The sequence below is a fragment of the Mytilus galloprovincialis genome, chromosome 1 (genome assembly GCF_965363235.1).
Source record: "Mytilus galloprovincialis chromosome 1, xbMytGall1.hap1.1, whole genome shotgun sequence".
Classification (NCBI taxonomy): domain Eukaryota; kingdom Metazoa; phylum Mollusca; class Bivalvia; order Mytilida; family Mytilidae; genus Mytilus; species Mytilus galloprovincialis.
This window is the reverse complement of record NC_134838.1, coordinates 94318449-94331456: the sequence shown is the minus strand read 5'-3', so window position 1 is coordinate 94331456 and position 13008 is coordinate 94318449. Positions and strand designations below refer to the sequence as shown.

Sequence of the window (13008 nt, the reverse complement as noted above, 5' to 3'; positions counted from 1 at the left end):
TTTCATCTGACCTTAACCTCATTTTCATAGTTCATTGGTAAATGTTAAGTTTTCATGGTTTGGTCTATCTCTCAGATACTATAAGTAATATGTCAGCTGTATATGGTGTATGGAATGATTGAAAGGTGGGTGTACATGTTCATCTTGCTGGTTTCATCTGAGCTTGAATTTCTTTTAAAGGTTCGTTAGACAATGTTAAGTTTAAGGTTTGGTCTCTTTCTCTAGATACTCTGGATACTGTAGCAATAGCCACTATAGTTTTTGTAGTGCATGATTGTAACATGTACATATAAAAAGATGTGGTAGGATTGTAATTTAAACAACTATCCACATTAGACCAAATGACATAGAAATTAACAACTATATGTCACCTTACAGCCTTCAAAATGAGCAAAGCCCAAAACCATATAGTCAGCTATAAAGGGCCCCCAAATGAAAAATGTAAAACAATTCAAACAAGGAAACTTGTGGCATAAATTATGTACAGAATAATGAAAAAAAATTAAAAAAAATATGTAACACAGCAACCACTGAATTACAGGTTCTTGACTTGGAACAGGCATATACAGAATGTAATGGGGTTAAACTAGTTTGATGAAGCCAACCCTCTCCATTTCTGGGACAGTGGTGTAACAGAACAATGTAAGAACGGACAATAAAAATCAGTTGAAAAAGGCTTAACTTATCAGATGAATACAAATAGAAATACATCTAACAAAAACTCAAAGTGGCCAGGTATATCTACTAGTACATATTTGAGAGTACTCACAGTTACTGACAGAAAGTTCAAAGCCAATTACAACTAATGAAAAAAATTGTGCATCTATGAAAACTAGATTATCAATCAGTATACATCCAACATTCAATGGATTTAGTGTAAAGACGTCATTTATATTCAGTTAGATAAAACATGATCTTGTACAATGCCAAGATACAGGTATCTACAGATTTTAGAGCCATAAATGTGCATATACATATTAGTGTAGCAGGGTTCATCTGACATTGACCTCATCAAGATTCATTAGTTAATTTAAATTTTAAAAGAGTATGGTTGTATCAGATTGAAGATGAAAAATAAAGCAAAAACATGCATTGTAGAAATTCATTTTAGTTTATCACATTTATTCACATATACAGACATTAGAACAACCTGTGTTGCAGATCTCATCTTTTATTACAACTGTACATCTGCATCAATGGTCCATCAATATCTTATTTGGAATTAATATTTAACACTTTTAAGATATAATGCACACTTAGTGACATTCCCAATGTTTGTTGGAAAAAAAAATGAAAAGTGCCATAATTTGTACAGAAATAAGGTAATAGTTTTCTACATAAACCTTTTTTCAGTTAGGTTTGTCTTTACAATATCATAAAAGTGTCTAATTTATAACAAAAATGTCCTTTGCATCTATAGGTCTTTTGCTAATATAGAAAATTGTGCATCTTTGATTTCTAAAAGCATACACTTGAACATCACATATCATTAAATGCTTCATTAACATTATATAATGGATTACAGAAGTTAATGTCTGGTGGTGGGGAAGGCTGTGATACCATGAATTCATTCTCTTTGTCATCTGGTTGAAGTGGTTCGTTGACAGAATCCTATGATAAAAATAAATTAAAGGAGAAATTACAGACACCCTCATGTAGATATATGTATATTGAATAGTAAAGAACAGAAAATAACATCATATCTTATAACTGAAGCACCAACTTTAAATGTGAAACTTTTTGACCACCAATTATAAATATTTATTATCTCCCTTGATTTTGCTATTTCAGTGTCAAACTCATGTCTCTATCAGAAACCATTAGAAATTCATTGTGAGATTATAGGAACAAGAGAACAACTTCATGATATTGAGCTATCCATTTATGAATCATTCTTGGACATTATATTGAGCTTCCCTTTCATTTACAGTCGATCCTTTGACATGATATTGTTAATTATTGTTATGCTTTGACTTGTCCTTTTGTTGTTTTTATGTCCCATTTATGGACATTGTGTTTTTTGGTTGTTGCGTCAATTTGTGCGTTCGTCCGTCTGTCCCGCTTCAGGTTGAAGTTTTTGGTCAAGGTAGTTTCTGATGAAGCTGAATTCCAATCAATTTGGAACTTAGTACACATGTTCCCTTTGATATGATATTTTTAATTTTAATGCCAAATTAGAGTTTTTACCCCAATTTCACAGTCCACTGAACATAGAAAATGAGAGTGCAAGTTGGGTATCCGTGTACTATGGACACATTCTTGTTATATACCAATTTTGTAGTGGTTATGTCTCTTTCTGTATAGGCTTCCATTTCATATTTAAAAAAAAAAATTGTTCCACCAAAAGGTGGAGGTTTAACATGAGATGCCTGTATGTGGTTTTAATAGCGTTTAAATCTCACCTTTCTTGAAAACTTCATCACTTGAAATACACCAGAAGTGTTCATATGTTTCATATATATAAATACACCAGTGAAGGCTAAAATTGTCAAAACTATCACTGCAACTAATATTGACACCACATATATCCAAACCTGTAGTAAGTTAAGAACGACATTAAATATGAACTTTCTGTGATGTAACAATGATATCAAGGCAAGTCATTATATTATTGAATAATGAGAATAAATTTTATTATTGCATAGCAATATAATATTTCCCACAGAAAGTAACCAAAAGTTAGTGTGCAATAAATTCCAATATTGCACTAGTGCAATACATCTTCAAAATTCATGACGTCATCAACGACAAAATCTTAGTTTAAACCAATTTTTACTTTCAATATTATATTGCTATACAATAAAAGGGTTATTGCATGAATATTGGGGAATATTGTCCCTCGTAGAACATATATTGCACTCGCAAGCCCGTCCAATATAAAATTCTACTCAGGACAATATTCCCCAATATTCATGCAATAACCCTATAATACATGTATGATGCAAATATTACTTTTAGTATTTTTTTTTTTCTAATCAGGCTCATCAACAATTGATGTTTTGGCTACAATCCTCTTATTAACATTCATTATTTGCATGTAGTAGACATTGAGAAAAATAGATAAAAAAATGTAGCTGTATGAGAATTTCACATCAAAAATTAAAAAAATAATAATGAACAAACAACATTTTGCAAGCTAAAAAGATCTGTTTGTCTTGGGATAAAATATCAGTTTTTGCTAATTAACTAATTTGTTTCAAGCATATTTTTTTCATAAATTTAAAACTAGATATATTTCTTTACTATAGTTATACTTACTGCAGGTGAACGAGACATCTTTAACATCTAAAAAACAAAATTTTAGTTGAAGATGCAAGTTAAAAAGTATTTGTTTGTAAATGTATCAATTCTTTTTCATTTCTTCACCTTTATTTGTTTTGTCCAAATTCCAATGACCAAAGTGGAAAAGAGTATTTTTTTGCATTTGTATCTCAGTTCCCTTAGTAAACACAGCTTCTCTAATGTGCTCTCTAACTACTGAAATGTTTAGACAATATATGAGGATGATAATTTTATTACAACTATTTAGACTAGGTAGATTGATTCGAGATTAAAACCGTTCTCAGAACACTAAATAATATCATGGCAGCCAGTTTAAATAGTGAAGAAAGCAGTGGTACCCAGAGAGAACCACTGACAAGTGGTGTGAAAATTACTGATCCAAATCAATTAAAATAAAAAATGCAATGAACTACAGGTAATAGGTTTACATGACCTGTTATTTTTCTAAGAAAATATTATCCTTACCTGTGTACAAACTTGTCCATTGCCTTGAAATCCCTCATTACAGCTACAGTTTCTGCCATATCCTTCCTATAATTAAATTATGTTTGGATGATTCTTTGAATTAAACTTGTTTATGATTCTTTGATGTAACAAGCAAGTCTGATGTTAACATGGAATGTATTATAGAGGGGCGTAAAGGGAGGTATCTGCACGGAAGAACGCGAAATAAAATTGCCATTTCACAAGAACAAACAATTAAAAATGTCTTGCACGATGATCTTTGTACTGATTTCATGAAACACGGTGAATAACAAACCTTTATCACGGCTGCACGTGAAATAAAAATTGCAAAACATGTTGCACAAAAATAACCCTTTACCACCCTCATTATAAGAACAGCTCTATTAAACTTTCCATGTCACAAGATTTAACCATACATAGAATGTTCAGGAAATCATATAAAATTTGTGATGTTGATCAGAAATGATAATATCTGTCAGCAATCATATCTGCTGTGGATCGTTAAACTATGTTATGTTACTTCATGTAACAAAGTCCCTACAAGCACTTGACACCACCAAACACAATATAGTCCGACTAGTAATAAATATGACAGCCAACAATGTCTTCATCACATGGTTTCTGTCCTTGTAATCAATCTTGAAACAGTTTGAACTTTATACTTACTATAAATATACATTGAGCATTATTATGACAGCCACCATTGTCCTGGTCACATGGGTTCTGACATTGTGACCCATCTCCCACCAATCCAGTAAAACAAGTGCAGATAACTCTTCCACTCTGGGCTACCTCACATGTAGCGTTTGGACTACAGCCTCCATTGTTGTAAAGACATGATAAACCTTAAGAGACAAAACAATCCATGTTATATCCATGTATAAGGTGGATAAAACATTAAAAAAAAAATACCAAAAATTATATGGAATATTAGTTAATCATTTGCATGTTATAAGGTCAAGTTTATTCAAAAGCTATTTGGGAATTGAGAAAAAAATTGTATCTAAAAGAAAATTTAAATTCCTGATTTTGCATACAAATGTATAGAAAATTTGTACTTTGTTATAAATTTGAGTCCTTGGTTTACCTATACCCATGAAAATTTGTATCCAACGAATAATAATGAATCCATAGTAAACATACTTACTCCAAGCTTGAAGGGTTCCATTAACATTCCTATATTTCCATAGTAAACATACTTACTCCAAGCTTGAAGGGTGCCAATAACATTCCTATATTTCCATAGAAAACATACTTACTCCAAGCTTGAAGGGCATTAACATTCCTATATTCCCATAGTAAACATACTTACTCCAAGCTTGAAGGGTTCCATTAACATTCCTATATTCACATGATGTTCCATTAAATCCTGATTTGCATAAACAAACTCCTGTACCATTGATACCATTATGACAAACTCCATTATTATTACATGGGAACTCTGCTCCACCAGGACACTCTATAACAGAATTGAGATAACAATTGAGTATGGACAGTCCCATCAGACAGAGCTACATGGTATGTTCCTAGATTTAAAGTAACACTGATGGTGTTTATAATCAGACATAATTTTTTTTATAGATCAGTTTAAAAAATGATGTATCCAGACTTACATATTTCCAATCTTGTTAGTCTTCAAGCTACTTAATTTTTTTAGACAAAAACAAGAATGTGTCCAAAGAACAACAATGCCCCACTCGAACTATCATTTTTAATGTTCAGTGGATCATGAAATTGAGGTCAAAAATCTAATTTGGCATAACAATTAGAAAGATCATATCATAGAGAACATTTGGATTGAGTTTAAAGTTGATTCAACTTCAATTTCATCAAAAACTACCTTGACCAAAAACTTTAACCTGAAACTTGCACTATCATTTTCTATGTTCAGTGGACTGTGAAATTAGGGTAAAACAAGAATGTGTCCATATTACACTAATGCCCCACTCGCACTATCATTCCCATGTTCAGTGGACCCTGAAATTGGGTCAAAACTTTAATTTGGAATTAAAATAAGAAAGATCATATCATAGGGAACATGTGTACTAAATTTCAAGTTGATGTGACTTCAACTTCATCAAAAACTACCTTGACCAAAAACTTTAACCTGAAGTAGACAAACGAATGGATGGATGAAAGAACAGACCCACAGACCAGAAAACATAATGCCCCTCTACTATTGTAGGTGGGGCATAAAAATTGTGAGAAAGGAATTTTGATGTTATGTAATTGAAATATCCTTTTGGTCAAGGCTGTTGCTCATATTCAGGCTTTATTAAATTATACATAATATGACAATTTTTTGGGCAAATATTAAGATTGCGACGACATGTTTTAAACATTGCAGGGAAATAGCAAAAACTTTCTGCAATAATCTGGTTAGACTATATCATATGATTTACTGAGTTTTACTATTTTTGAGCAAATGAGGTCTCAGAATCCATTCATTTCATTATATTACATTCAATAATTTAGGAATACAGATGTAAATGTTTTATTTGCAATTAAAGTTAAGGAAGTTCTTTATATACTGACCTTGACAATTTGGACCAAAGTATCCATGGCAACACTCTGGAACCTGTTAAAATTGTAAATAAATATATTTTAAGAACAAGTTTATAGTAGTTACATTACAAGCTTCTTTTTATTTTTGAGAGTTCAATATTTGAAAAAAAATGGCTCACATAAGAAAATAAAAGTAAAGATGATGTTTTTATTGTATGAATATAGTGATTATCAATCTAAATTATGATTGTAAGTATGTTTTATTTTGTCAATGAATTTTTAACATGGACTGAATTGATTGCTTATAAATGTAGCTCTTTTTTGTTTTTATTTTGGTTTTATGGCAGAAAGTACAAATTAAGTAAGATTTTTATACACTACAGTACTTACTGTGGATTCCTTATTATTCGTTGGATACCGATTTAGGTGAGTTTAGTGGGTACAGGTGAACCACGAATTTAAATGTTTAAAGAATCACAAATTTTCCATAGGGTTTGTATGCAAAGAGTGGCAAAATCATGAAATCAAATATCCAGGAAATTGCAAGTTTTTCTCAATCAACGAAAATTGATACCCACAAAAAATAAATGAATCCCCAGTAGTGTCAATTCACATTAACCAGCAGCAGTGATATATTTTACACATGACTTACCAATGTTCTTTGTTCACATAATCCACGACAACCTTTACGTGAGTATCCATCATGATAAGGATAGTAACAATCTTTAATTAGGTCATTCTTATCTACCTGCTGATAACCTTCTGGACATGAATAGTACCCTATAGAACAAGCTTTACATGGACCCTAAAACATAAGTTATAAATAAATTGAAGAATTATCTGATAAAAAAAATTTAACAATGTGATGTTTCTTGAATCTTCACATAAGTATCAACATCATATTATCCTAATTTTAAAACAAATAAAATGAAAACCGAACTATTCTTGCAATATCATGGTTCAAATAAAGGATCTTTTAATACCTTATATAGATAGAGGAAGATACGGTGTGAGAGCCAATGAGACAACTCTCCTTCCAAGTAACAATTTATAATAGTAAACCATTATGGGTCAAGGTACAGCCTTCAACATGGAGCCTTGGCTCACACCGAACAGCAAGCTATAAAAGGCTCCAAAATTTACTAGTGTAAAACCATTCAAATGGGAAAACCAACTGTCTAATCTATATAAAATAGATTCTCTAGATTTCCAATATGGTTTCTGTCGCATTTTAAAATTATAATTCATTTAATTTCAAAATTTATCATATATATAATATTTAGTCATTACCATCATATATTTGTTCATGACTTACATATATCAGATCATTCCTATGACAAAAAACAAGTTTATACCTAAGTGTAAATAAATATGTAGTAATATTTAAGAATTGAATGCTTCTTTTTGTAACTTTATTGGGGTGTAAAAGCTTTGACCGAAGTACATTTGTATAAAGCGCGGAAGCGCTTCATTCTAAAAATGTGCGCACGGTCAAAGCTTTCACAACCCTATGAAGTTACAAAAAGAAGCATTCAATACTTATAATTACATTTTTTTTAGCTAGTATCATGAATACACGATTTACATCAAGTTTTTATTTAATTTACCTGTGCAATTTATTATGGGACTTCGTGTCATCATGAATGATAAGTTTTTTTGTGTAATGCAACTGCTTAAGGAATAACACCTGGTGTGCAGTTAGCCAATCAGAATAACGTATTACAATGAAACATACATCTAATGTAATTATTAGAAATTAAAGTTCATCATAACTGTACGCCTTACAAACTTACAAAGACAGTGTTTACTTGAGTTATATTACACTGATGTAGTATAGGTGACAGAAGACCATCAATACCATGGACCACACCTCCTGCCGTTAACATGTTCGGTGCTGATATCAAAATATTATTCACGTAGACCTGCAATATATGAAAAATGATAATTTCGTAACGATTTTAAAGGAAGATTCATTGTTCTCTTTTTCTTTCTCTCAAAAATATGTTGTAAAAGTTCTGACTCAATTTCAGATTCTCTTAAGCTGTTAGTATTCACTAGTAATGTATCAGTATTCTCTTACTGAATAATTCTTAGCAATCGTTTACAGCAATAAATAAGTTAATAAGATTCAATCTGATTAGAGTTCGGTTTCACAACCGCGCAAGGGATTTATATCCAGTCAAGGTCGTTAAACACTTCCATCATCACAATTGCAACACTTGCTTGTTTGACAAAACTATAATAGCTTACACAGAGAAATTTTACTCACATCAATTTCAAGTGCATTTAAATTTATTTGAATCTCACTTGAAATTCACATTTCACCTCAAACGAGCTTATACAACCTTATACAATTTTTACACGAATTTCATATGAAATTCAGGTGAGCAAATTTTGCCTGTTTATATGAAATGTTATAAATTTAAGAAATTTTGGTCAACTTAAAAACTTTGACCAGAAAAAATTTAAAGAAATCCTTTTTCCATTATTTACAAAATCATGCCACAAATATACAAATTAGATGCATCCTATCCTAATCATTAAAATTGTCCTTTTCTATATGGTCATTTTGAGAGGCATTTATAATACATAGTCTTGTTACCGTTTCAGAGAAGCAGAAACATTCAATTAACATTGTCAATAACATAAAACTTAAAATAAATAAGTTAAATCTTTTATTAAGGTTGTGATTGTCTTTAAGGCTAAATCTATCACCTATGAAAACAAAAAAATTTCATTAGTATTTTTTTACATTTTGATACAAATTTGTGGCCCTGAGAGTAATTCACTTCCACTTAAGATTTTGTAAATTTGCTAGATCTTAGATGTTGATATGATTGAATGGAAAGCTTTGAGAATTATTACTATGCAATAAATTATTGCTGAAAAGAAATGAATATTTGATTGTTTGTTTATAAAGTAAATAAAGATGTTATGCCTACTGCAAGTGGGTACTATATTACTATACCTTGCTACCTATTCTGGTAAACTTTAATTGCTGAGTGGTGCCTAGTACAGTAGGTATTGTTTCTCCGTCTTCAAATGAGCTCAACAATCGTATTCTTGGTAACATATAAAACTTCAGGTACCTTGATTGCTAAAAAATACTTTAATTTGAATGCCAAAAATAATTACAATAAAAAAAATAAAGTTCATGTGTACTGTACCATCTGTTTATGTATGTTATTATGCACTGCATGTATATTCAACTAACAGCCATTTTCCAAAATAGATTGGATTTCAGTATTCCTTTAAAAAAGAAAACGTTGCAGGCACAGCAAAATTTGTTTTTTTAAATGCATGTTTAGAGGTACACGCAATATACTTATAACTGAAATTCAATATCCGAACAAAATGCTGAGACTTCAGGCTTAAATACTATTTATTATAAAAATACAAAGTTCAATGTCCATTCCATTCGTTTGTTGTATTTGAGCTTTTGATTTTGCCATTCGATAAGGGTCTTTCCGTTCTAAATTTTTTGCAGAGTTTAGTATTTTTGTGATTTATTTTTTCTTCCATTGTTGTCAGTTCTGAGGCATCAGTATTATTTTAATTTCTGAGTTCTGAGAAAACAATAGTGCCGGCTGGTTTGTGATTACTACAAAATATATGTTATGTTAAACCATTGCTGAGTTCTGAGAATAGGCAACAGCAGTATTCACCAGTAGTAGTTCATACTTACTACAAAAGAAATGTTATGTCCAACCATTGCTGAGTTCGTAGGTACCAATAGGGTATACTGGTTCATACTTACTACAAAAGAAATGTTATGTCCAACCATTGCTGAGTTCGTAGGTACCAATAGGGTATACTGGTTCATACTTACTACAAAAGAAATGTTATGTCCAACCATTGCTGAGTTTGTAGGTACCAATAGGGTATACTGGTTCATATTTAGCATAATGTTATCTAGTATGCCTCTCATCTGAAAATAAACACCCAAACTTTATAAAGTTTTTCTTTGTATTATACATATTATTTAATAAAGTGCATCTGGTTTATTTGAAAACCCTTAAAATTTAAGAATTAAGTATGATAAATAAGGTAAAAAACACTTTATATAAGATACCCTAAGGATCATTCAGTTCAAGTTTGGTTAAAATTAGTCCAGTGGCTTCAGAGGAGAAGATTTTTTTAAAAGTTTTTGATGACAAAGAACAGTGAACAACAATAAACGCCACTTGATGGTTACAGCTCACATAGCCCAAAGGGCCAAATAAGCAAAAAAATAATGTTATAAAAAAGCTCTTTGTTGAAGGCAACGGTGTACGGTGACCTGTAGTTGTTAATGTCTGTGTCATTTTGGTCTCTTGTGGACAGTTGTCCCATTGGTAATCATACCTCATCTTCTTTTTTATATGCACTGTTACATTGAGTCATCCTTTGTTTCTTTAGGAACACATACATTTTTCAATTCAGTCAACCTCTATTTCTTATGTGAACTCTGAGAACCCAGAGCCACTTTTTTACATAAATCCTACAAAAAATAATTATCTTTCTGAATTCTAACAAACAAAATTGTTAAAATTGACAAGATATAAAGTTAATAACTGTATAAATTTGCATTCAATAATTACCTCTAACCAATCTCCAAATTGACTGTATTCTGAATGACTGTTGAAAAACTCATCTAACATTGGTGTATCAGAGGAAGGGAAAAAAGGTTCTAGTGCCTGTAAAAAATTCAAGGTAAAAAATTCATTCACCATTTGTTCCCATAGATTTATCAGCAGAAAAAATAGAAGAATATGTCCAGGGAAAGCTTATTCAAATTGGACAAGATTCTTTTTATACTCAGTGATGAATCTATTTACTGCAATAAAACATTGTCATTATTGTGAAAATATTAACCTTTAGCATTAACATGATAGTAAATGTAATCAAAGCACTGTAAGCGCTGTAGGCAGTTAACCAAAAACCAATGCATATGATTATAAAAACTGTGGCAATGTTGCTTCAAATTTTTTTTAAAAGATTTTTTAAAAAGAACAAACATTAAACAGTCATATATTGTACATTTATGTTCATTTAATGAATTAATCATTGAGGCAAATAATTCAAATTTTGTCAAAGCTTTTAAAAGCAACACATATATCAAGTATATTTTTTTCATGGTCATGAGTCTGCAGTGGTACAAGTTTGCAATGATTGCAGTTCTTCTAGCTGATAGTTAACGTTAGTATTGGTTGACTGTTAGTAGTTCAAATTGACTTTAGTACGAGCTTGTAAAAGTATGAATAGACTTGCTTCCCTGGAAAGAAATCTGAGTTTGTGTTCAACAGTACACTAAGTTATCAAACAGGAGTGGGTAGGGTGACCCTAAGGACTCTCCCTATATTTCATTTGATCGGCAGTTCTCATACATGAATATATATGGTTTAATTTAAAGGTGAGGTTTCGACTCTTTCCAATTTCTCAATCAGGAGGGGTGGGGTGACTGCAGGGACTCCCCCTATATTTAATTTTATTTAGAGGTGGGGATCCCAACTGTTTCCAAGATCTTAAACAGGAGGGGTATGGTGACCACAGGGACTTCCCCTATATTTCATTTGATTTGTTATATAGTCCCATACATGAGTATATATGGTTAAGGGGTGAGGATCTCGAATTTTTCCAAACAGGAGGGTGTACAGTGACCATAGGGACCCCTTATAATTTATTTGATTTGTAATATTATCCCATACATAAATATATATGGTTTAAGATTGTGGATCTCGACCATTATAAATTCTCAAACAGGAAGGGGTAGAGTGGCCCCACCAACTCCATCTATATTTCATATGATTTATTATATTTTCCCATACATGAATATATATGGTTTAGGGGTGGGGATCTCGACCGTTTCCAAGTTCTCAAATAGGTGGGTCGGGGTGATCCCTAGGGACTCCCCCCACATATTTCATTTGATTTGTTATATTGTCCCCTACACGAAGATATATGGTTTAGGGGTGGGGTTCTGGACTGTTACCATGTTCTCAAACAAGAGGGGTGGGGTGACCCCCAGGGACTCCCCCTATATTTCATTTGATTATTTATATATTGTCCCATACATGAATAAATATGGTTTAGGGTGGGGATCTCGACTCACGGTTTCCAAGTTCTAAAACATGAGGGGGTGGGGTGACCCTGGGGACTTCCCCTATATTTCATTTGATTAGTTATTTAGTCTCATACATGAATTTATATGGGGTGGGGATCTCATCCGTTTCAAAGTTGTCAAACAGGAGGAGGTAGAGTGGCCCAATGGACTCCACCTATATATAATAAGATTTGCTTACATTTAGGTATCATATATATAGATGCACTATTTGTGCCTGTCCCAAGTCAGAAGCCTGTAATTCAGTGGTTGTCGTTTGTTTATGTGTTACATATTTGTTTTTAGTTAAAAAAAAATATATAAACAAGGCTATTAGTTTTCTCGTTTGAATTGTTTCACATTGTCTTATCGGGGCCTTTTATAGCTGACTATGTGGTAATGGTATGGGCTTTGCTCATTGTTGAAGGCCGTACGATGACCTATAGTTGTTAATGTCTGTGTCATTTTGGTCTCTTGTGGACAGTTGTCTCATTGGGAATCATACCACATCTTTTTTTTTATATAAGAAACTTCCAGCTATTTTAACTGACCCATCAAAATTGAGAAGAAAAAAATACCCCTTGAAATTGCAGTAATACGTTTAACTTTAAAAGCATCTAACATGCATTACCAACATTTATCACTGAAAAAGAAAATTTATACTGTTACCAGGAACA

General features: G+C 31.8%; 1 protein-coding gene across 1 annotated transcript in view; it reads right to left on the bottom strand.

Annotated features, from left to right (window-relative positions):
• Positions 1-1090: 1090 nt before the first annotated feature.
• LOC143045376 (stabilin-2-like) overlaps positions 1091-13008 on the bottom strand; it is a 55947-nt gene continuing 44029 nt past the window's right edge. Inside the window, exons 28-39 of the mRNA XM_076217836.1 lie at positions 10833-10928; positions 10082-10180; positions 9221-9349; positions 8046-8174; positions 6905-7057; positions 6283-6325; positions 5060-5206; positions 4414-4592; positions 3748-3813; positions 3259-3285; positions 2403-2534; positions 1091-1611 (exon numbers count right to left, since the gene is read on the bottom strand). Coding sequence (XP_076073951.1) covers positions 1480-1611; positions 2403-2534; positions 3259-3285; positions 3748-3813; positions 4414-4592; positions 5060-5206; positions 6283-6325; positions 6905-7057; positions 8046-8174; positions 9221-9349; positions 10082-10180; positions 10833-10928 — 1332 coding nt within the window. The 3' untranslated portion in view covers positions 1091-1479. The remainder of the gene's footprint in view (positions 1612-2402; positions 2535-3258; positions 3286-3747; positions 3814-4413; positions 4593-5059; positions 5207-6282; positions 6326-6904; positions 7058-8045; positions 8175-9220; positions 9350-10081; positions 10181-10832; positions 10929-13008) is intronic.